Below are 22,186 nucleotides of genomic sequence, written 5' to 3'. Positions count from 1 at the left end.
CGGGCTCTTCCGGAGGAGATTGTCCTGAGAGCTGCTGACCGAGCTTGCTGGGGGAGGGGTGCGAAGGGAGGCTGTTGGGCGGCGTGGGGTAATGTTTCAGAGGCCAACAGCGCCTCAGGAAGACGGAAAAGGCAGTTACTAGTCTCCAGGGAGCCCGGAGTGCGCACACACAGTGGGGGGAGGGGAGAAGGGCGCGATGGGGGGGATGGACAGTCAGCTGTCTGTTTAAGCCAGCTCCGCCAACGCGGGAGCTGCACGCGAGAGACTGTGCCCGCCTATTGGAAAACACCCGGAGAAACTGCACGCCCAGCCAATAGTGGTTGGGCAATAGGCGCAGGGGGCGGGGTCAAGGAGCTAACCTTCTAGTAATCATCCGGAAATGCGGAGTAAGAGGGGATGGACAGAATCTTAGCGGTAGCTTCCTGCCTTTCAGTCTCCATGACAACCGCAGACCGGGGAGGAGGTGCAGGTGAGGTGCAGCAAGAGCTCTGGACTCTCGGCTTAAACCATGGCAACACGCCAGGTCTTTAGGCCGCGAGAATAACGCGCGCCGTCCCAGAAGCGGTTAGCGCCGGGACCGAGACTGAAGGGGAGAAGGCCACGAGCTGGGAAATAGAGGAGGGCCGTCCCCATGGTAACCCCGCCTCTCCTGTGCTTAAGAGCCGAGCACTGTGGGAAATGGCAAGGAGTCTGCGCGCAGACTACTGGGTAGTGTAGTCCAGGGATGGGCGCGTGATGAAGGCGGAGCGATGGAGCGCTTGTACCTAGAGTAGGGTCGTAGGCGCGGAGGCCAACAGGAGGCGGGATTCACCCAGCGTCACGGCGCTCCGGCGTCTTCCCCATGTCGGGAGAGGGCCCCTCCCTTTTGGGCATTTGTGCGACTGGGGAAGACTCTTCTCCCCACGGAGAGTCTGGCTGCGTGCCCAGCGCACAGTCGGTCCCTAATAGGTGCTTGTGGATTAACTTGCACTGCCAGACCAAGGAAGTGCATTGGGTCGGGACCTCAGAAGTTGGGGAAAGGGGGAGAAGGGCTGTAACCCTGCCTGCCTGCCTGCCTCAGTTTCCTCATCTGACAGAGTCCAGAAGATCTACAACCAAAATGTACCTTCTAGTGGCGGGCTGGCAGGAGAGGCCCCTCCCCCCATCTGGAGGCGGGGCAGGACACAGCAGGGGTGAAGGGGAACCTGAGCCAGGAAGGGGGGAGGGAATCTCTGGTCCAGGGGGGGCACAGCAGAGGTGGAGAGGAAACTACCAGGATGAGGTGTCTCTGGGCAAGGGAGCCCCTCGGGGGATGTGGGAGGGGCATGGCAGGCCTTCTCCAAACTACCCCCTGACTCCTCTTCCCAGTACCCCAAGGCCCTTCCACTGCCCCTGGCCATATCTCACTTCGAATGGGGAAGCTGCCAGGTGTAGCTCTACTACTGTCTCTTTAGCCCCAAGGGCACCCTGCAGGGCTAGGACGGGTCCAGGTCTCTCCAGCCAAAGTCACCCCCCAAGGGAAACCCAACAGAGAGAGAAAACACTATTTCCCCTCCAGCTCCCCAGACCTAAATCCTTGTGCCAGACCCCAGTCTGGCGACTCCTTTGTCTCCTGGTCCCAGGAGGTGGCCCCCCCCCAGAACTCCCCCCATGCCCAGGACTTGATAGAGAAGAGGATATCCTCATCTTGGGGATATCTCCCAACTCCCCCACTTGTGGCCTGGGTTCTCCTGGGTCGCAGGATGACCACGCAGAGATGACTCTGTGACCCTTGTTTGGGATGAGCAAGGAATTGGGCAGGAGTGTGGGTCAAGGATGGGACAGAGATGAGATGGGGGGCCGGGTGGAAGAAAGGGACAGTGGGAGAAGGCCGCCAGCCCTGACACCCCCAGGAGGTCTAGTCCCCGCCACAAGGGGGGCCACCGGCCGGTGGCCACCTTGGGGTTTGACAGCCTCCTCTGCCCTGCCCCAGTCCCCTTCCCCATGTGGACTCTGTCCTCTCGCCTTGGCAGCTTCCCGGAGGGGGAGTCCACGCAGAGAGAGCTTTGGCCTGGATTCTCCCCTGGACGGTCAAGCAGGACAGGTGGAAAAGCAGGACTTGCGGATGGGTGGTTCCCAGGCCGAGCATCCAAGAAAGGGCGGAGCTCTGCGTGACGTCAGGTCACCTTGGCAGCCGAGGAGCCCCTCCCCCCTCCTCCTGGTGGGGGACCTGAGTCACTGCGGGGGATGATGTCCCAATGGTCATGGGAGGGGTCTCCAGACCGGACAGAGTCGGACAGAGCCGCCTCCCTGAGACTGAGGGAGTCTTGTGCGTGGGGGGGGGGGGGGGAGGGCTGAGCATGATTCCTATTTCAGAACTGAGGAAACTGAGGCTGTCTGCTTGAGGAGAGGAGTTAGCCTAAGTCTGGAGTGCAGTGGAGAGGAAGGAGGGGCAGGGACTCCGGAGTGATGGGAGGGAGGAGGGGAGGGGCGGGGCTCTTGAGTGATGGAAGTTAGGAGAGAGGGGCAGGGACTCCGGAGTGATGGGAGGGAGGAGGAGGAGGGAGGGGCGGGGCTCTTGAGTCAGGGCAGGGGAGGGAGCTCAGGGTGAATGGCTTCACAGGGGATGCATGACGGGTCTCCGCCGCAGGAGGTCATGGAAATTGTCTCCCAGGGTCCCCTTGTCCATCGACTCTCCCAGACGTGGAATTGCGCAAGCGCCCTTTCGGCATCTTCCCTGTCTCGTAGGCTAGAGAGGTGGTCACGCTCATGTCCCCCCTTTATATAGGGGAGCTCTCTGGTCCCACGGGTCAGTGCGGTGAGCTGGGACGATCTGAACAGCCCCAAGCCTTGAACCTAGGCCAAGGGGCTCCTGGCAGGGAGGGTCTGAGCAGCTGCTTTCCCTGAAGGCTGGTAAAGGAGATGGGAGTGCGCGCATGCGCGCATGGAGACACGATTTTATTGGTCATCCCAAACCTGCAAAGCGTAAGGTTGAGGAACTTAGACCCTGATAGGGAAAGCGTGACTCAGAAAGGGAAAAGAAATGATGCTATCCCCAGCTGGCCTTGTGTCCCCGCCCTGGGTCAGAAAGAGGTGGGACGAGGGAGGTTGGTTAACCTGTCCCCAGCATGGAGGCCCCAGGACCACCTTACCTACCGGAGAAGGGGACCAGCCGCCCAAGGGCACCAGGAGGAGCTCCCCAGTGGCAAAGGAACTTTTAACTTAATTTCTTTTTGAATTTTATTTTTCTCAATGAACAAAACTTTTCTTTGCCACTTCTCACCTCCCACTAGCCAGTCTGCCCCTGGAGTCTGGGCCTCTTGGCAGGAGATGGGTAGTATGTTTTGCTTCCTCTGGGGGATTAGGGCTGTCGCGGTGCTGATCAGTGTTCTTTGAGTTTTCAAAAGAAATGAGTTTCCACCCTCTCCTCTGGCACCGCCAGGATCCTTCTCTGCCTTCTTTCCTTGGTCGGGATCTGCCTCCTTACTTCACTGGTCTGGTGGCCCTTTGTGAACAGGCCCCTGCCCCCCACTCTGCTCTTTCTGAAACCCCACCTAGCGTGTCCCCTGTGCTTATTTGTACGAGCTACCAAGCCGTGTCTCCTCACTGCAGCGAGGCAGTCATGCTGTTTCTCCCTAACCAGTTCTTGAACCCACTCCCCACAGTAGAGATCCCCAACCTCACCTCTCTTCAAGCTTCCCTCACCCTCTCATCTAAGCAGCTGGGCCCCTGTCTTTCATGATCCAGTGGGCTTCTCTTCCTGTGTAGAATACTGATTCCTTCCATCTTCCCCCAAAGTTTGTCCCGGTCATCCCTCCTCTCACTTACATTCAGTCTCTCCCTCTCTCCTGCCCACTGGCCTGCAGACATGGCTCTCCACTCTCCCTCATTCCCAGTATCGTCCTGTGCCTGTCCTACCTTTTGTGGCCAATCTCCTTGAGAAAGCCGAATGTGGTGGGAACCTTCCATTTCTTTCCCTCCACTGCCTCCTGACCTATTCCCATTCCACTCCCCATTCCCCCCCATTCCACTCAGACGGCTCTCTCCAGAGGAGCTGATGACCTCTTGGTGGCCATTCCAATGGCCTTTTCTTAATCTCTCTCTGGCCTTGGATTCCTTTGCTCAGTCTCTCTTGATTCTCTCTTTTAAGTTTTCAGGACCATCTCCTAAAAACTTGAAAATCACCTCCCTCCTCTTCTTTTTTTCCTCTTCCCTCCTTTCTTTTTCTCTCCTCTCTCTCCATCCTTTGGTGTCTCCTTCCCTTCCCTCTCCATTTTTCTCCCTCCCTCTCTCTCCTTTCCCCTCTCTCCCATGGGTTCAACAACCATCTCTATGCTGATGATCCCTAATCTTTCTGCCCCTCTCTAGTCTCGCATCTTTTTGGTCCAGCATGTTGAAAACTGGTTTCTTTCCACCCAAAATCTTATTGCTGCCCAGGGTACTCCCATGCTTCCCATCCCCCAGGCTCAGACTCCTATCTCTCACCCCCCCCCCCCCCCCCCCCCCCGCAGTCCTGCCATCTCCAAATTGCTGCACGGTGTGCCAGTTTTACCTTCATAGCGTCTCCTGACATGCCTCCTTCTCCCCAGCCTGGGGCAGACCCTCATCGCCTGGCCATCGCTTAGCTGATCCAGGTCTTGCTCCGCTAGGCCACCAAAGGGATTTTCCAACCCTGTCACCTCTTGGGGATCAAATACAAAACCCTGGGTGAGCTTTGCTCCATGCTCCTGCTTTTCCCATCTTCTTGCACCTTACTCTCATTTCCCATGTAGCTCCCCTGGATTTCATGATATCCAGAAACTCGCTTTGGGAGATGAAACCAACTCTGTAACTCAGATCTGAAAATCATTTCCCATCTGGCTGTAGGTGGTAAGCTCCACAAACTCAGAAACGGTCATATCTTTCTGTGGCTTCCCCAGCACTTAGCACACATCGTGCATGCATCCAGTAGGCACTTAATAAATGCTTAGTGATCACCCTTCGTTTTTCTGTGTACTTTCCAACCCAGCGACACTCGCCTCCTTGCAGTTCTCTGGGCTCCAGATGGTTTCTCTGGCTGTTCCTCATGCCTGGAACCCTCTTCCTCTTCCAAGGCAATTCCTGAGCTCCCTGACTTAAGTCCCCGCCCCTTTATATTTCCTCAGCTTCCTCCTCTTTGTAGCTTGTTTGCTAGTTTCCCACCAAAGAGCCGGAGCTCCTTGTGGGCAGGGCCTAGCTTTTGCCTTTTTATTTTGAGCACATAGAATCGTGCCTGGCACATGTCAAAATGACCATTAATAGTAGTAATAATTGGGGCAGCTGGATAGTACAGTGGATAGAGCGCCAGCCCTGGAGTCAGAAGGACCCAAGCTCAAATCCATCCTCAGGTACATCATTAGCTTTGTGACCCTGGACAAGTCACCTAGTCCCAACTGCCTAGCCAAAAAAGAAATTACTATCTTTTATATGGCTCTGTGGTTTTGGGAAGCTTTTGTTTGATCCTTACAACAACCGTGGGAGGTAGGTGCTATTATCCCCATTTTACAAATGAAGAGACTGAGGCAGTGGGAGGCCCAGTTTAAGTAAGTGTTTAGGTCCAGCGATTTGTGCATTTTGAAATGGATTGACTGGCTGAAGTGCCTGAAATGTTCGGTGGAGTGTGGTGCAAGAGGAGCCCGAGTGAGTTGGGGACTCTGTATCTGTATCTGGGAATCCCTGGCCTGAAGGAAAATGGAATCCCTGGGATCTGAGGAGGTTCCCCAGTGAAGCAGAGGAGAGGGAGAAGTCCTAAGACAGAGCCTTGAGGGACACCCACGTGCATCAGAGCCGGCAAAGCAGCCCGAGGGAGGGCTGATGGGCAGGAGGAGGGGGAGAGGGGTGGCGTGGGGGTCTTGAGAGGACAGGGGCTTCCCAGGGTTCCAGAGAAGCCCTAACCACTGGCATCGTCGGGGACGGCTGAGGACAGAGGTGGGGGAGGAGGGCACGCGCCTGGTTGGGACGGCCTTCTGGCCAAGGATGGTTTGGGGAGCTGCTGCCGAGAGGGAGGCCCTGCTTTGGGGATTTTCTCCGTCTCTGTCCGTCACCATGAATTCCATTCCAGGGACTGGTCCTGGGCTTGGTTCTGGCAAAGGGTGATCTGCAAGAAGACAAGGGAGCCAGAGATCCGATGTGGAGGGTGACAGAGGTTTCAGCTGCTGCACCAGGGCCCAGAGGGAAGTGTGGGGAGGCCAATGGCCGGGGAGCAGATGGGGAAAGGTCAGAGGTCCGCACAGGGAAGAGCAGGGCCGGGGGTCTCAGAGAACAAGGGAGGGGACTCTGGAAGTTGGCACAAAGTACAGCGCTCGGGCAGAACACAGGGACGCCTCGTGGAGGCCACATAGATTGAGAGAATTGAGAATTTGGGGGGAGAGGGAGAGAAGGGGGTGTGAATAGGTCTGTTCAAGTCCTCTGGGATGAAGATAGGAACTGGGATGGAGAGAAAGACTCTGAGCCACTCACTGAACTCGTTCTGTGAGGAAGGGGAACCTCCTCTAGAGGACCACCAGGGTCTGGGGCGCAATTAAGGGGGAGAGGCTTTAGTGGCAGGGGACTGCAGGCAGCAGAAGGACAGCAACCCCCCCCCCAGCCTACTTCATCTGTGAAAGGATAAGATGAGCGCCTCTCAAGTCTGTGGTAAAGATCGAGTAACTCTCATGAGTTACCAGCCCAGTGCCTGGCACATCCCTCCCTGCCCTGCAAAGAGCAGCCATGGCGGCGACATCCAGAGGAAGGGTGCAGTGGATGGAAGGTGGAAGCGAGATGAGGGGGAGCTTGTGAATTATGCAGCAAGCCTTCCAGAAGGCACAAGGAAAAGGCTGGCAGAGCTAGTGGAGAGCAATGGAGTCAACAATTAACAATTGTTTATTAAAAGCCACTTTTTTCCAAACATGCATGGATGATATTCAACATTCACCCTTGCAAAACCTTGGGTTCACAATTTTTTCCTCTTCTTCCGCTCCCCCAGACAGCAAGTTGTTATGGGCCACAACTCTGTACTTGAAACAAGGATTCTTACAAGGTGTTAAGTCAGTGGAATTGATGAGACAATGTTTATCTAGTTTAGCATGGTGGTTAATAATAGTTCTCTAGTTCAGTATGATTGATTTAATCTTACAACAAATAATGGTTCCCTAATGATGTAATTGGTTTATATTCTGTATACTGCATATAAACTGGGACAAACTCTGCCAGAGACAGACTCAGAAGGGCTGGAAGACAGACTCAGAGAAGACAGAGGACTGGAGGCGGGAGCACAAGCCCTCAGACTGAGACTTCAAGACAGAAACCATCGTGGTGGTCCTCCTGCTTTCTCCACAGAAACCGACACATTCCAGAGGACCTCCAGAAAGCTAGCCTGGGCCCCAGGCAAGGAAACTAGACCGTGAAGGAGATAATAAATAATTTGGACTTTATCCTTGGCTGTTTTCGTGGTGGTTACTCTGCTGAAACCAAGGCTGGTCCAGAGACCTCCAGAAAACTACAAGCAAATAAGTCATCTAATATATGTAAAATATGGGCAATTCTTCTATACATATTTCTATAATTCTCTTGTTACACAAGGAAAATAATATCAAAAAGGGAAGAAAAAGAGAAAGAAAACAAAATGCAAACAACAAAAAGAGTGAAAATGCTATGTAGTGATCCACACTCAGTCCTGACAGACCTCTCTGGGAACAGATGGTTCTCTCCATCATAAGACCATTGGAGCTGGCCTGAATCATCTTGCTGGCAAAAAGAGCCAAGTCCATCAGAATTGATCTTTGTATAATCTTGTTGCCATGTACAATGATCTGGTTCTGCTCATTTCATTTAACATCAGTTCTGTCAGTCTCTCCAGGCCTCTCTGATATCTTCCTGCTGGTCATTTCTTACAGAACAATAATATTCCGTAACATTCATATACCATAACTTGTTCAGCCATTCTCCAATTGATGGGCTTCCACTCAGTTTCCAGTATTTTGCCTCTACAAAAAGGGCTGCCACAAACATTTTTGCACATGTGGGTCCCTTTTCCTCCTTTAAGATCTCTTTGGGATGTAAGCCCAGCAGAAACACTGCTGGGTCAAAGGCTTTGGAGACTTTGATGGCCCTTTGGGCATAGTATTGAAAGAGACAATTGAAGTGAGGTTCTGGGATGGGAGCCCAAGGGGACAAAAGAGAGAGGGTCAGTGAGGGAGGTGCACATTTTCAGGGTGTATATCTGCAAGTTTTTAGAAACACTTTTGTTTAAAGTTTTGAGTTCCAAATTCTCCCTGAGACAGTGAGCAATTAAATATAGGTTAGAATGTGCAGTTATGTAAAACATTTCCATATCCATCATTTTGTACAAGATTCCTCAAAAGAAAAGTGAAAAATAGCGTGCTTCAGTCTGTATTCATTCAGTATCAGTTCCCTGGGGGTGAATAGTATGCTTCCTCACAAGTCCCTTGGGATTGTTTTGAATCATTGTGTTGGTGAGAGAAGTCATTCACGTTGCATCAAACAATATTGCTGGCACTGTATCTGACGTTCTTCTGCTTCCGTTCACTTCTCTCTGTGTTGGTTTATGGTAGTAAGTCTCCAGGTTTTTCCAAAAGCTTTTTCATTTTTTACAATAGTATTCCATTAAAATCTTGAACAACTAGCTGTTCCCCAATTTACGGGCATGCCCCCCTTTCCAATTCTTAGAGCTACTTTCAATAGTTTTGTCCACGTAGGTCCTTTCCCCTTTTTTGGGGTGTTTGGAGCCAAATTTTGGCATGAAAACTTCCCCCTGACCCTAACTGCCAATCAGTTCCCCATGTTATTTGGCTCACTGGCTTTGGTGAGATAAAGCTTTGAGCAAATGCTCTCCCATAGCCCTTTATTCTTCCTTCTTTGATAACAAGTGTTGCTATAACCATCCTTGTACATACAAGATGGGTACTTACTGGGCCAGAAGGCGCGCACAATTCAGTTACTTTTTTGTATAGTATCAAATGGCTTTTCGGAACAGTGAGACAAATTGTCAGTTCCATCAATAATGCATTAGGGTATGTCCTTCCTTTCACAACCTTTTAAAAGAGTTTCTACTTTCCTCTTTTATCATCCTAGGCAATTGGATGAGTGTGAGGGCATTTATTTGTCAGCAAAATCATTTTTCCATAACTTCTGTCATTTGTATGGAATCTATAAATTTTCTTTGGCCAGCCACTTATCTACTAATGACTTTGAATCTTTTTTGTAAAATAGTTTATTTCCCCTCCAATTACATGTAAAAAGAGTTTTTGACTTTTTTAAAATTTTGATTTCCAGATTTTATCCCTTCCTCCCCCCCATCTCTTTGAGACGGTGATTTGATCTGAGTTAAATATGTACAATCATGCTAAACATTATTAGACCTTTATCAGACAAAGTGGCCATGAATTTTGACTTTACTCATTTCCTTTCTTATTCTTAATATTTTTTATTTGTACACATGACTCAAGATCATTTCATCTCTTATTACAAGCACTAATTTACTTTAATTATATTGCCACAACCCACCCATGGAATGGAAGAGTTCAATAATTGGACTCTTCCATTATTTCTATAAAGAGTGACTTGCTATTTTATTGACTTCTCTTAAGTCGTGACTATATCTTAGGAGGGGGAATTCCCAGAAATCTCATGTATTTTGTAATTATTTTGAATTGACTTTCTTTTTCTGTTTCTTCCTGCTGGGGTTTAGAAATGTTAATGATTTGTTCATCCAGGTCCATGTTATGTTCTGCTTCACCTAATTTTTCACTGCAATTTTTTTAAAGTTAAATCTCTAGGGTTTTCTAAATAACCCAATATATCATCTATATATTTCCTCTTTGCCATTGTTTTGCCTGCCAATGGTTAAATTAGTTAAATATTTACTATGTAACAAGGAGACAACAAACATCTATCAAGAGCTTAATATGTGCCAGATGCTGTGCTAAGTGTGTACAAGCCACAAGAAAAAGGAAGGAAGCATGGCCACCTGGGTCAATGCCCAAAATGGAGGCCCTGAGAAGGAATTCATCAATGGGACAAGGGACCAACTTATTTTCAAATTAAACAGTAGTAGTGAAAATGGATATCCTTGCTTTTACCCCACATCACTGAAGCCCACCTCTGGCATTTTGTTATTGTGTGAAACTGAAATTTCATACCCCATTTTTTGCATTAATTATTGATCAAGGATTTTTTTTTTAAAGAATTTTATTTAATCACTAGAATTGGTATTTATTGATCAGTCTTAGACTTGATTGTGTAGGCTTCAGTGGTAGAGTTGGTAAATTGGTAACTTCCCAAACCCAAGAGCTACAATCTGACCACAAAGAATCTTTTTAAATTTTTGCTCACCAAGAAAGGGAGGGAGGAAAAGGAAGAATTGTCAATATGGTCTACCATGGCATTTTTCAGAGAATGTTACTCAACCGAATGTTTTCTCCATTGCCATGAGTTGAAATGAAAACCCACCTAGTCTTAGTTTATATCCCTGGATTATTTTTGGTGCCTTATTGGCAAAGAGCTAACCTTATTAATAAAATGATCATGTTTAGAGTTTGTGCCTCAGTTTGTCTTTTTCAATTACAGTATTTTATTGTGATAATTATGGATGTTAGTTTCAAATTTTTGATAGATTTCATTTGCCATTATGAAAAGTCTGTTTATTCTTAGTGGGCTTTTTTTTTTTTTTTTTACCTAAATGTATTATATTCTGTCAAAAGCTTTTTATACATCATTTAATATTTACTGGTTGCTATTAATATTATAGTTTATGTTGTTCTATTTATAGTTTTGCTAATATTAAACCAACTAGCATTCCTGGTATAAATCTGACCTAGCTATAGTAATTGATCAGTATATTACTGTAGCCTCTTTGCTTATATTTTATTCAATATTTTGGCCTCAATATCCTTTGTAGATAGTAATCTTTAAATTTCATTTTCTCCTCTCTTTTTTGCTTTAAGTTATCAGGGCCACAGTTATTTCATAGGTTTTTGCTAGGATGCTTTCCCCCTCCTTTTAAATAATTTACATAGTATTGGAGTGATTTATTCTTTCAATGTTTGATAGAATTCACCTGAAAATCCATTCACTTGTAAACCCTTCTCTCCACCTTTGGGGATTTCTTTATGGTTCAGATTTTTTTTTTTTTTTTTTTTTTTGAGATTGTACTTATGCTAGGTATTTTATTTTTGTAAGCATTCATCTCTCTCATTTATGAGTTTTGTTGGCATATAATTGGGCACAACAGATTTTTTTTCCATTTTACTTTTTAATATCCCTTTTTAAATACCAAATTCTTTTCTCCTCTCTGACCCATCTTCCACCCATTTAGAAAGCAAGCAATATGATACCTATTTTCCATGTGAAGTTAGGCAAAACATTTCCATATTAGTCATGTTATTTAAAAGAGGCTTTAATATTCACTCAGAGTTCATCAGTTCTCTCTCTGGAAATGGATAGCATTTTTCTGAGAGGCAGACTATCCAGTGTTCTTCCAATCTGCTTATAATATCACTCTTCATGTCTAAATCACGAACCCATTTCGACCTTATCTTGGTATAGTTTGACAATAATGTGTTAGGTGTAGGTCAGTGCCTAGTTTCTGCCATACTAGTTGTAGATAGCCAAGTTACTGTAAGATTATTCTTGCCTCCTGTCCCTCAACTAGTTTCCAGCAGTTTTTGTCAAACAGTGAGTTCTTATCCCAAAAGCTGGGGTCTTTGGGAACTCTAACCCTAAATTGCTATAGTCATTGACTATATTGAACTGCGATCCTAACTTGTTCCACTAGTCAACCCTTCTGTTTCTTAGCCAGTACCAAATGGTTTCGATGACTGCTGTTTTATAATATAGTTTTAGGTTTGGTATGGCTAAGCCACCATTCTTTGTGTTTTTTTTTTTTTCATTAATATAGATAGCATTTTTTGTCATGAGATCTTTGGAATTTTCTTGGATGATTGTCTTGATCAGAATAGCCAAATCTTTCAAAGTTGATCAGCACAGAGTGTTGCTCTTACTGTGTACAATATTCCCTTGGTTCTGCTCACTTAACATAAATAAAATTTTTCTGAAATCATCCTGTTTGTCATTTCTTGTAGAGAACTCCCAAGAAGCTAGAAACTTCGGTAAATGGGATGTTCTCCTCTTCCTAAGATCAGGGGTGCATTTAAGCTTGAAATCATGAGAAAACATAAGGACCCTGCACAATTACTGGGGCATGTAAACTTTACACAAGATTTGAGTCTTCAGAAACTCAAAGTGTGCTTCAGAGAATTAGATAGAAAACAGGAACCAAGGTTAGTCAGCCAATAATGCTTTTCAAAACATATAGTTTTAACATATGTAAGCAGCATTTCTCTTAATGGCTCTGTTGAATTATCAGCAACCCTGTCTCCCGATTTTCAACCACCATCAGCCCATTTGTGTTGTGCTGGTCACAATTTCTTAAATCACAATAGTATTCTATCACAAGCATATATCAATTTGTTCAGTCATTCTCTAATCGATGAGCATCCCTTCAATGTCCAATTATGGCAAAATAGTTTTTTAATCATTTTCCTTCAACTGTTATTTTTTTCATATCATTTTTCATTGTTCTTTTTGGTAATTTGACTCTCTCCTTAAATATCAACTTAGCTAATGACTTGTCTATTTTATTCACTTTTAAAACTTTAGTCAATTGGGTTTGACTTCTGGCTGACATCCTGCCCATTCTTCTTGTGGGGCAGCTGGGTGGGTAAGACGCGCAGGAAATGCGGAGACCCAAACCTGTTCCCAGGCCATGGCCCTTCTGACCACTCTTCTTGCTGGGTTTCTGACTGGGCCTTCCTCCCTTCTGCTTCCTCTGTAAAGCCCTGCCCAACTACCTTCATAATCTGAGGGTTCTCTGGGACCCAGGAGTACAGCTCTCTGGGGGATCGCTTTTATTCTCCTTCCTAACTTCGGATTCTAAAAGACATTAAGCATGTGTAAGAGCCCCCATGGACCTACTTGCTTCCCTCCCTACTACACTCGCCCCTGCACTCTGACCTGACTCTCAGGGCGTCAGCCATGCTCATCTGCTTCCACTGCCTGTCCCCACCAAACAGGCACCTCATGGCTCTCATCACCTTGTGATACTGGACAAGGCACCGCACTTAGCCCTTCCGAGTCTGTTATACTTCGAGGAGAGTGCCGGGGCCTGGAGGCACGAAAACCTGAGCTCAGATCCTCACCAGCTCTACAACGCCCAAAGCTTCACCCGCCTCATTTTCCCACACTGTAAAATAGGTATTATGATAATACCTGCCTATCCAGCATCGTCCGCTGCTTGCTGTTTTTGACATTTCCCTCTTTTGGCAAAAGGGAAGGGGTCTGAAAGAACATCCACCCTGATGGACCATAAAGATGAGGTAGGAATAGATCACAGGGAATTAGCAGGAAAGTGTGTCCCAAGTGTGTGACCCGCTGGAAAAGAGAAGGGGCCTAGAATGTCAGAGAGAAAATGCCACCACAACAGGGGAGAAAGAAACCCCCTCCCCACATGCACACCAAACTAAGTCAGCAGACTCAGCCCTTGTCCGGAACCTCAGGGCGCTGCCTCGTCTGGGTGTCTCCACTCAGGAACGGGGGCTCCCTTCCAGGTTTACACGATGCAGTTGATTTTCTCACAGTTGCCACACTTGCATAATCACATTAAGGCGAGTACATATCATATTACTTGAAGGGCTCACAAGAACATTTGGACATTAATATCTGGTTCCATCTGGGAGAGGCAGGAGCTGACGACCAAACGCTCTCTTACAACTTTCTACAACGGGGAGGACAGACAGGCGAGAAAGTTGTAGAAAGGGTGGCGTGTCTTGTCAGGGTCAGGTCTCCAGATGTTGTGTACAGGCTTCTGGTGTTTCTCCCCGACCCTTCTGAAGCCGCACTGGCTCTGATGCCCCTGCGCTGACTGTGGCCTAACATCGAGAAGAGTCCTCAGTCACAGCAAACAGAGAAGTTCTGTATGTGGCGCTAAGCTCGCTTCCAGGGATGTCCACATTGATAATGAAGCTGGCTCAGGGTTTAGGAGGCTCCGAAGGACAGTGTGGGAAAGGAGAGGTATTCGGCTGTACAATATGCTTCATTCATAGCACATACTCTAAAGGGGCCTGTTTCTCTAGTTCCAAATCTAGATGTTATCAAGTTGGTTTTCCAAGTTGGAAACCTCAGAAAATTTCAATCCATACATCATTTGTTGTTTCTCTCCTAACCTAAATCCTGTACTTGATAAATGTATGATAGAATTCACTTTTAAATCTCTCTGATTCCAGTGCTTTTTCCTAGGAAGCTCATTTTTGGCCTGTTCTGCCTTTTAAAATTATCAGATATTTTAAAATGGTAAAAATGTTTTCACTTTCTGTACCCACAGAATATGCAAAATTCAATTAATGCTTAATTGATAAAAATCTTAGAGCTTATTATCAAATACTTAAAGCCTAAATTTCCATGATTTTGGAAGAAAATTATATACAATCTCTGTATATAGTTCTATATAGTTTTCTATAGAAAAGTCTAATCCTTTTTGCTTTTTTCAAAATTCACTATATAATTAAAAAACTTATAAACATCTTTTCCTTATTAATCATTTCCCTCTTTAGAGGATATCATCCCTCTTTGATAATATGACCATAAACAAATTAAAATTTTAAGCTGCTCACATTTGCATCCTATAATAATTGAGAAATGTTTCAGTATCAATCTATTGCTTAATAGCTTTAGTGTTGGACTTACAAAATGTTTTGATCAGAGAATTGTGCTAAGGCAATTCCAATAGACTTGTGATGAAGTACCATCTGCATCTAGAACTATGGATACTGTAGATCATAGTATTTGCACCTTCATTTTGTTGTTGTTGTTGTTTTGTTTCTTTCCTTTTTGATCTGATTTTTCTTCTGCAGCATGATGAATATGTTTAGAAGAACTGCACCCATTGCTTGCTATTTGGGGGAAGGGGAGGAGAGAAGAGAGGGAGAAAATTTTAAAACCCAAGGTTTTGCAAGGGAAAATTCTGAAAACTATCTTTGCATGTATTTGGAAAAATAAAATACCATTAAAAATCAAAAAATAAAGAATTTTGCTTTAAAAGGCAATGGAGGGACATAGTTATAAGGGGAAGGGGGGAATCTTACTTACCTCTGTTTGATTCCAGACACGAGTCATATCTGACAGCCAATCATGTAGTCACAGATAGTTAAAGATAAGACTTAAAATTAACCAGCTCTGGGATCTTCCCTTTCAGCAAGGACAATGGAGAAGCAGTCAGGAGGATCCCAGTACTGTCCCAGCAAGCTTTTCCAGACACAGACCTTAGCAATTCTCAGGTTACTGCATGCAATGTCTTTTTCTGCTTTTGACTTTATTATAACTATGCTGGTAATCAAACCTCAAAACAATAATAAATTATAGTGCCGGGAACTTTTACCTTAAAATTCTATTAACCATAATTTCAGGCTTGAATATCTTTTCTGAAGTTTGCCTAACAGTTAACATTTCATAAATTCTTGTAAGACAGAACTATCCATATTCTGCGACTTCAGACGTATGCAAATACCTGTTTGATTTCTTATTAATATGTTGAAACTACATCTTTAAACCACTATGTACACTTTTATAATAGCCAAGATTAACAAGTCTGTTAATATTATTTGTCCATAATATACCTCATTAAATACTTAAGATTTGAAATTTCCATTTTTATCACATTCTTCTACAACATAAATTTAAAAATACAATTTAGAAAGTCTAGTAACAAACTTTATATGACATCAAGTGCATCTTCAAATTGGCACATATAAAGATCACTGATCTTATTAACCTTTGACATTTCAAAACCACTTTAAAGTTATCAGGTATGGAACAGTTACCTTCAATTAGGGAAATAATGATGATGATGATGTAGTGCTTACACATGCCCACTGCTGTATTCCACAGGCCAGATGCCTATATTATTTTGATCCCACAATCGCCATTATTTTTTTTTCTCTTTATAAATCAGTAAAACAGGGCAAACGGATAAAACAACTTGCCACAAACCACACAGCTCACTGGAACAGAGAAGGCTGCCTAGGTGCTGGGGTGGCTGATGTTGGCGGTCCCATTCCTGGGACGATGGGGCAGTGTGTGTGTTCTGCTGTGCAGGGGCTGCTGCCCTCCCCCCTTCCCACTAGCTGGGGAATTCTCCAGCACCTTCTTGTGTTTAGGCATTTGGGGTTAAGTGACTTGCCAGGGTCACACAGCTAGGAAGTGGGGTGTCACATATTTGGTCCTCCTGACTTCAGGGCTGATGCTCTATCCACTGTACCTGGCTGCCCCTCGCGCCCCCCCCTCCCAATTTTTTCTTAAGCTGAGCTAAGAGGTTATAATGGTCTGGTTAGCAATCCCCACAATGACTCCCCACCCAGGACTCGGGAAAGGGGAGTGATTCTCCAAGCTTTCAACATCTACCTGAGGCTTTCGGTAAAGGGGACCATTTTTGCCAAAACGGGATAAAATCTGGAAAGTCGAGGAAGGATTAACAAGAGGCTCGATTCTGGGCTTTCCTCCAGTGCCCTCAAACAATGGAGCTATTAATCTTCTCAAATATTTTTCAAACTAAGAAAAAACCAAAACATAAGATGAATGAAAACTGTGCAGAGCGGTTCCTCAAAGCTTTCTAAGCTGTTTCCAAAGGGAGGGAGCTTCGGGAATCACCCCCGGCAATTTCCAAATGACTGATTGCCCTTGGGTAGGAAATTCCAAACGAAATCGCAGAGTTCACAGAGACATGGAACGGCCCCCCCAGCGAGTTGCCTCCTCCAGGCAAGCCTCCCCCTCCCCCCAGTTGGATCCCCTCCCCTACAGCCGAGCTGCGCCAACCGCAGAGTGCGGGGCTGGCCTCCGCTCTTGGCTCCCTTCGCTGCCCAGCTCCGGGAGTCGGATGCCACGGCCCGCGGATAACCCGCAAACCCTAGGCGAGAAGACTAGGCTGGGGCGTGGGGAGAAGCTTCGAAGGGTCAAGCCACACGTGCAATACGGGTTATTTCCGGCGGCATGGGGTGGTGGGGGGTAAGGTGGAAAACAGGGGATAGTGACGTCATTCCCGCTTCTTTCATGGGGTGGTGGGGGGTAAGGTGGAAAACAGGGATAGTGACGTCATTCCCGCTTCTTTCATGGGGTGGTGGGGGGTAAGGTGGAAAACAGGGATAGTGACGTCATTCCCGCTTCTTTCATGGGGTGGTGGGGGGTAAGGTGGAAAACAGGGATAGTGACGTCATTCCCGCTTCTTTCATGGGGTGGTGGGGGGTAAGGTGGAAAACAGGGATAGTGACGTCATTCCCGCTTCTTTCATGGGGTGGTGGGGGGTAAGGTGGAAAACAGGGATAGTGACGTCATTCCCGCTTCTTTCATGGGGTGGTGGGGGGTAAGGTGGAAAACAGGGATAGTGACGTCATTCCCGCTTCTTTCATGGGGTGGTGGGGGGTAAGGTGGAAAACAGGGGATAGTGACGTCATTCCCGCTTCTTTCATGGGGTGGTGGGGGGGAAGGGGGGAAAACAGGGATAGTGACGTCATTCCCGCTTCTTTCATGGGGTGGTGGGGGGGTAAGGTGGAAAACAGGGATAGTGACGTCATTCCTGCTTCTTTCATGGGGGGGTAAGGTAGAAAACAGGGATAGTGACGTCATTCCCGCTTCTTTCATGGGGTGGTGGGGGGGTAAGGTGGAAAACAGGGATAGTGACGTCATTCCCGCTTCTTTCATGGGGTGGTGGGGGGGTAAGGTGGAAAACAGGGATAGTGACGTCATTCCCGCTTCTTTCATGGGGTGGTGGGGGGGTAAGGTGGAAAAGAAGGACAGTGACGTCATTCCCGCTTCTTTCCCATCCCTCCTCCACCCGGTCTTCGCACTAGAGCCACCGCCAGTGCAGCAAACTGGAAGGCTTGTATAGGTTGGGCGCATGCGCCCCGTAAAGCCGCAGGCCAACTGACGCCGGGCTTTCTGGGACTCGTAGTCTGCAGGGATCGTCCGAGGAGGCGACTGCTCTCCGCCTACATATCGGGAAGTCTGGGGGCGGCAGGGCAAGGTCCGCGTCTGCTCTTCACCCCTGGGGTCGGCGCTTTTGCCCCCGGTAGCCCCCCCTACTTATTACAGGGGGTCCCGAATTCGCAGAGGCGCCATTTTCCAATGGAGTGATGTAACACACTGGAGCGGCAATGCTGCCTCGAGCCGGCGTCTCCACGGCAACCCCCTGCCCTCGCCATCAGTTGGGAGGGTCACCGTAGCGGAATGGAGGAATGAGGGGTCGCGGGGGCAGGCGCGCGTGCGCATGCGCTGCCGAGTCCCGAGGCCCGCTCCGGAGTCCGCAGGTGAGGGCGGGAAGCGCGGAGCGCGGCCAGTTTGGGGCGTCCGGCCATCGCGGTCCGGCCAGTTACTGGGCCGAGGTGGGGGAGGAGGGGGCCCGAGACCCGGCGAAGGTCGGGGTTCTGAGAGCCGCTCGGAGTCTCATCCGAGGGACTGGGGGATGGAGAGAGGCGGGGCGGAGGGGCCCGCCCGCTGCGCGCGCATCCACCCAGAGGGCCGAGGTGAAGCGCGTGCGGGGGGAGGGTGGGGGCGGCTGCCGTGCGCGCACCCCTAGGGAGGGGGAGGGGCCAAGGGGGAGGGGGGAGGGGCGGAGGCAGGTCCCCGTCAGCCCCTGCCCCTCCGCGCTTTAGGGGAGGCGCTCAGGCTTAGGTGGGAGGCCGGGAACCTGAGCGCTCTGCAATGGGAGCAGGCCGCCGGGGGCAGCCCCTGGGCCTTGTCCCCGTGCCCCCCCCCCCCCAGCTTGGGCCCAGGCTTCCCCTCCGCGGGTGGGTTCTTTAAGAGAGCCCTGCTTTGGGGGCCCCCCACGTGCTGCTGGGGGTGGGGGAAGAGGAGGAGCCGCTTGGGCAGGGCTGGGGGCCGGGTTGGCCGAGCCCCCCGCGGTCCGAGGCTCCCGAGCCGGCCCGGGACGGCTGGGAAGGGTTCTGGAGGCAGGAGAAGTGCTCGCTGACCTGGAGCTGCGGGTCGCCGTCTCCTTGGCAGATGGCTGGGACGGGTCTCGGCCTGGGCTGGGGGGGAGAAATGCCCCTTGTCCTTGGCTCGGATAGGCATGGGGGAGGCGGCCCACAGGGTCCTGTGGCCAGAACAGTCTCTGGGAGTCCGGGCGAAAGGAGATGGAGGAAGAGGCCGGTCAGGAAGGTCACGGGGTCTGGCCTCGGCTCCCAGAGGGGCCCTGAAGCAGGCAGGGAGGGGCAGGGAAGGGTCCCAGCGCCCCCCGCGCCGCGGTGCAGACTGGCTGCGCCCCTTACGCTGCCTCACCCCAGGCGCCTCATCTCTAGCTTCGCGGCTCTGCTTCTGGAAACCCGAGGGGCCGTTAATTTCAGCTCTGAATGTGGGAGTTTAGGACGGGATCCCCCATGGAGGGATGAGACTCCGAGGAGTCTGGGGCTCCAGAGGAGAAGAGCTAGGAGACCCCCCACACCCACCCAAGAAATGGTCAGAATGGATGAGGAAAGAGTCATGGAGTGAAGTCTAGCACTGTTGTTGTTTTTTTAATTAAAGCTTTTTATTTTCAAAATATATGCATGGATGATTCCATCATTCATCCTACAAAACCTTGTGTTCTAATTTTTTCCCTCCCTTCCCTCCACACCCCCTCCCCTAGATGGCAGTTGATCCAATATAGGTTAAGCATGTACATACATCCACATTATCCTGCTGCACAAGAAAAAAAAATCAAAAAGGGGAAAAAATGAGAAAGAAAACAAGAGGCAAGCAAACAAGAGTGAGAGTGCTGTGTTGTGGTCCACACTCAGTGCCCAGTCTTTCTCTGGTGCTGATGGCGCTCTCTGTCACAAGACCGTTGGATCGGGCCCGAATCGCCTCACTGTGGCCCAAAGCCTCGTCCATCACAACTGATCCTCAGACGGTCCGGCTGTTGCCATAGCTGACCTTCTCATTCTTCAGATTCTAATTCAAGAACTATTTGCAGTAACCCCTTTTTGAACAGCTCAGCGGTCAGGAACTAGTAGTTAGACTCTTGATTCCAAGGTGCCCCCGTCATCCTGAAGTTGAGTTAGTCTCAGCCCTTGGGTGTCTCCTCCAGGCCCCAACAGCTAGCAGGATTAGTAAGAATTGATTAGGCAGCTGCTGTTTGCCAGGCCCTCTGCTAAGTACTGGGGATCGAAAGAAAGGTGGGGCTTGCAGCCAAGTCTCGTGGTGGGGACCACTTGCAAACTGTTATGTGCAAAGCAGTTACTGACAGAACGAAGTGGAGATAAGAGAGGGAAGGCGGGAAGCTGAGAGGCAGTGAGCAGAAAGGCGAGAGATGCAGCCACGTCCCTGGGATGGGGGGGTTCCTCAGCCTTGGGGTGCCCGTGGGCAATCAGGACGGGGAGAACAGATGCACATCCAGTTCCTTTCGTGCCAGTGACCTTTCTGAATTTTTCACAGCGAAGGCGAAGACGACAAGGCCCCGGGAACCAGTGAGAAGAGGAAAGAGTGGAGGCTCTCCAGGCCAACGGGATGGAGAAAGGGCCCGGCCCAAAGGTGCCAGGGAAGAGACTGCTCAGGGGCCCCAAGAGAGACCGGAAATCGATCACCCTGCACGTCAAGCTGGAAGTGCTGAGACGCTTTGAGGAGGGGGAAAAGCTCACGCAGATCGCCAAGACGCTGGGGCTGGCCACCTCCACGGTGGCTTCCATCCGGGTCAACCGAGAGAAGATCAGAGCCAATTCCCAGGCTGCCACGCCCCTCAGCGCCACCCAGCTGACCCGGTGTCGGGGCGTGGTGATGGGCAACATGGAGAGGCTGCTGAGCCTGTGGATCGAGGACCAGAAGCAGCAGCAGCTGCCCATCAACACCATGCTCATCCAGGAGAAAGCCAAGAGCCTGTTTGAGGCCCTGAAGCAGGAGCATGGGGAGAGCGCGCAGGCGGAGACCTTCGGAGCCAGCAATGGCTGGTTTGCCCGGTTCAAGGCTCGGCACAACGTGCTCCTGACTGACGAGCCCGCCGTGGCAGACACGGAAGCAGCGCGCAGGTACCCGGACACGCTGAGAAAGATCATAGCCGATGGCGGGTACACCCCACAGCAGGTTTTCAACATCGATGAGACGGGGCTCTTTTGGAAGCGCTTGCCTGAAAGGACGTTCGTGTCTCTGGAGGACCGAGCCGGGCCAGGCTTCAAGGCCTCCAAGGACCACCTGACCTTGCTCCTGGGGGGTAATGCTGCCGGGGACTGCAAGCTGAAGCCTCTGCTGGTGTATCCCTCGGAGAACCCACGGGCCCTGAAGGGCTGCTCCAAGCCCAGCCTGCCTGTGATCTGGAGGTCCAACCGCAACGACTGGGTGACCATGAGCATCTTCCAGGAGTGGTTCACCAATTTCTTCTGTCCCGCTGTGGAGAGGCACTGTGCTGAGAATCAGCTGCCCCACAAGGCCCTGCTGATCCTGGACAGCGCCCCGTGCCATCCGGCCCACCTGGACGACCTCTCCGCCAACATCAGGGTGGAGTTTCTGCCCAAAAACACATCAGCCTTGATCCAGCCCATGAACCAAGGGGTGATCGCCACCTTCAAGGCCTTTTACCTGAAGAGGACGCTCTGTCAGCTGCTCCAGGAGACCGACGGGGACGAGAAGCCCAGCATCCGAGAGTTCTGGCGCAGCTACAACATCATGACGGCCGTGGACAACATCGCCGAGTCCTGGCAGGAGCTCAAGCCGGCGACCATGAACGCCGTGTGGAGGAAGATCTGGCCCGAGTGCGTGCGCGCCTCCTCCGAGGCCGAGGCCCAGATCCAGCAGAGCGTGGTCGCACTTGCCAGCCACAGTGCCTTCGGGGTGGCAGCGGAAGATGACGTGGTCCGCCTGCTCCGGTCTCACGAGGGAGACCCGTTGGGGGGGGGGCGAGAGGAGGAGCCTCTGGGCGCACCCTCCCCGGGAACTCCCCCGGAGCTGACCACCAAGCACTTGGCAGAAGCCCTCTCCCACTTCGACCAGGGGCTGCAGATCCTCACCGAGAATGACCCCAATCGGGAGCGGAGCCTGAAGGTGCGTCGGGGGGTGAACGGTGCGATCAGCTGCTATCGGGAGCTGTACAGGGAGAAGAAACGGGGCGCAAAGTAGAGGACTCTGCGAGTGCCTTCCCTTCTTCGGGGGTGGGCCAGACCTTCGGATGGCCCGTCCCCATCCTCAGGGGCCTCCTGGGGCT

General features: G+C 49.7%; 1 protein-coding gene across 2 annotated transcripts; it reads left to right on the top strand.

Moving 5' to 3' along the window:
- Window positions 1–286: 286 nt before the first annotated feature.
- Window positions 287–22,117, top strand: LOC100927083 (tigger transposable element-derived protein 1). Of its 2 annotated transcripts, none has more exons than XM_023501280.2 (2): window positions 287–469; window positions 20,431–22,117. In XM_023501280.2, exon 2 carries the CDS (start codon window positions 20,503–20,505, stop codon window positions 22,099–22,101), a length of 1,599 nt encoding a protein of 532 aa, XP_023357048.1. In that variant the 5' UTR covers window positions 287–469; window positions 20,431–20,502; the 3' UTR covers window positions 22,102–22,117. The 2 variants fall into 2 exon arrangements, with proteins under 2 accessions (XP_023357048.1, XP_012402603.1); XM_012547149.3 differs by lacking the exon at window positions 287–469 and adding an exon at window positions 17,862–18,326.
- The last annotated feature ends 69 nt before the right edge of the window (window positions 22,118–22,186 follow it).

The sequence above is a fragment of the Sarcophilus harrisii genome, chromosome 3, assembly GCF_902635505.1.
Source record: "Sarcophilus harrisii chromosome 3, mSarHar1.11, whole genome shotgun sequence".
Classification (NCBI taxonomy): domain Eukaryota; kingdom Metazoa; phylum Chordata; class Mammalia; order Dasyuromorphia; family Dasyuridae; genus Sarcophilus; species Sarcophilus harrisii.
The sequence above is the reverse complement of the archived record's forward strand: the minus strand, read 5'-3'. Positions and strand labels throughout refer to the sequence as shown.

Excerpts from the sequence above, each read along its gene's own strand:
- LOC100927083 (XM_023501280.2), top strand. The coding sequence starts at position 20,503 with ATGGAGAAAGGGCCCGGCCCAAAGGTGCCAGGGAAGAGACTGCTCAGG.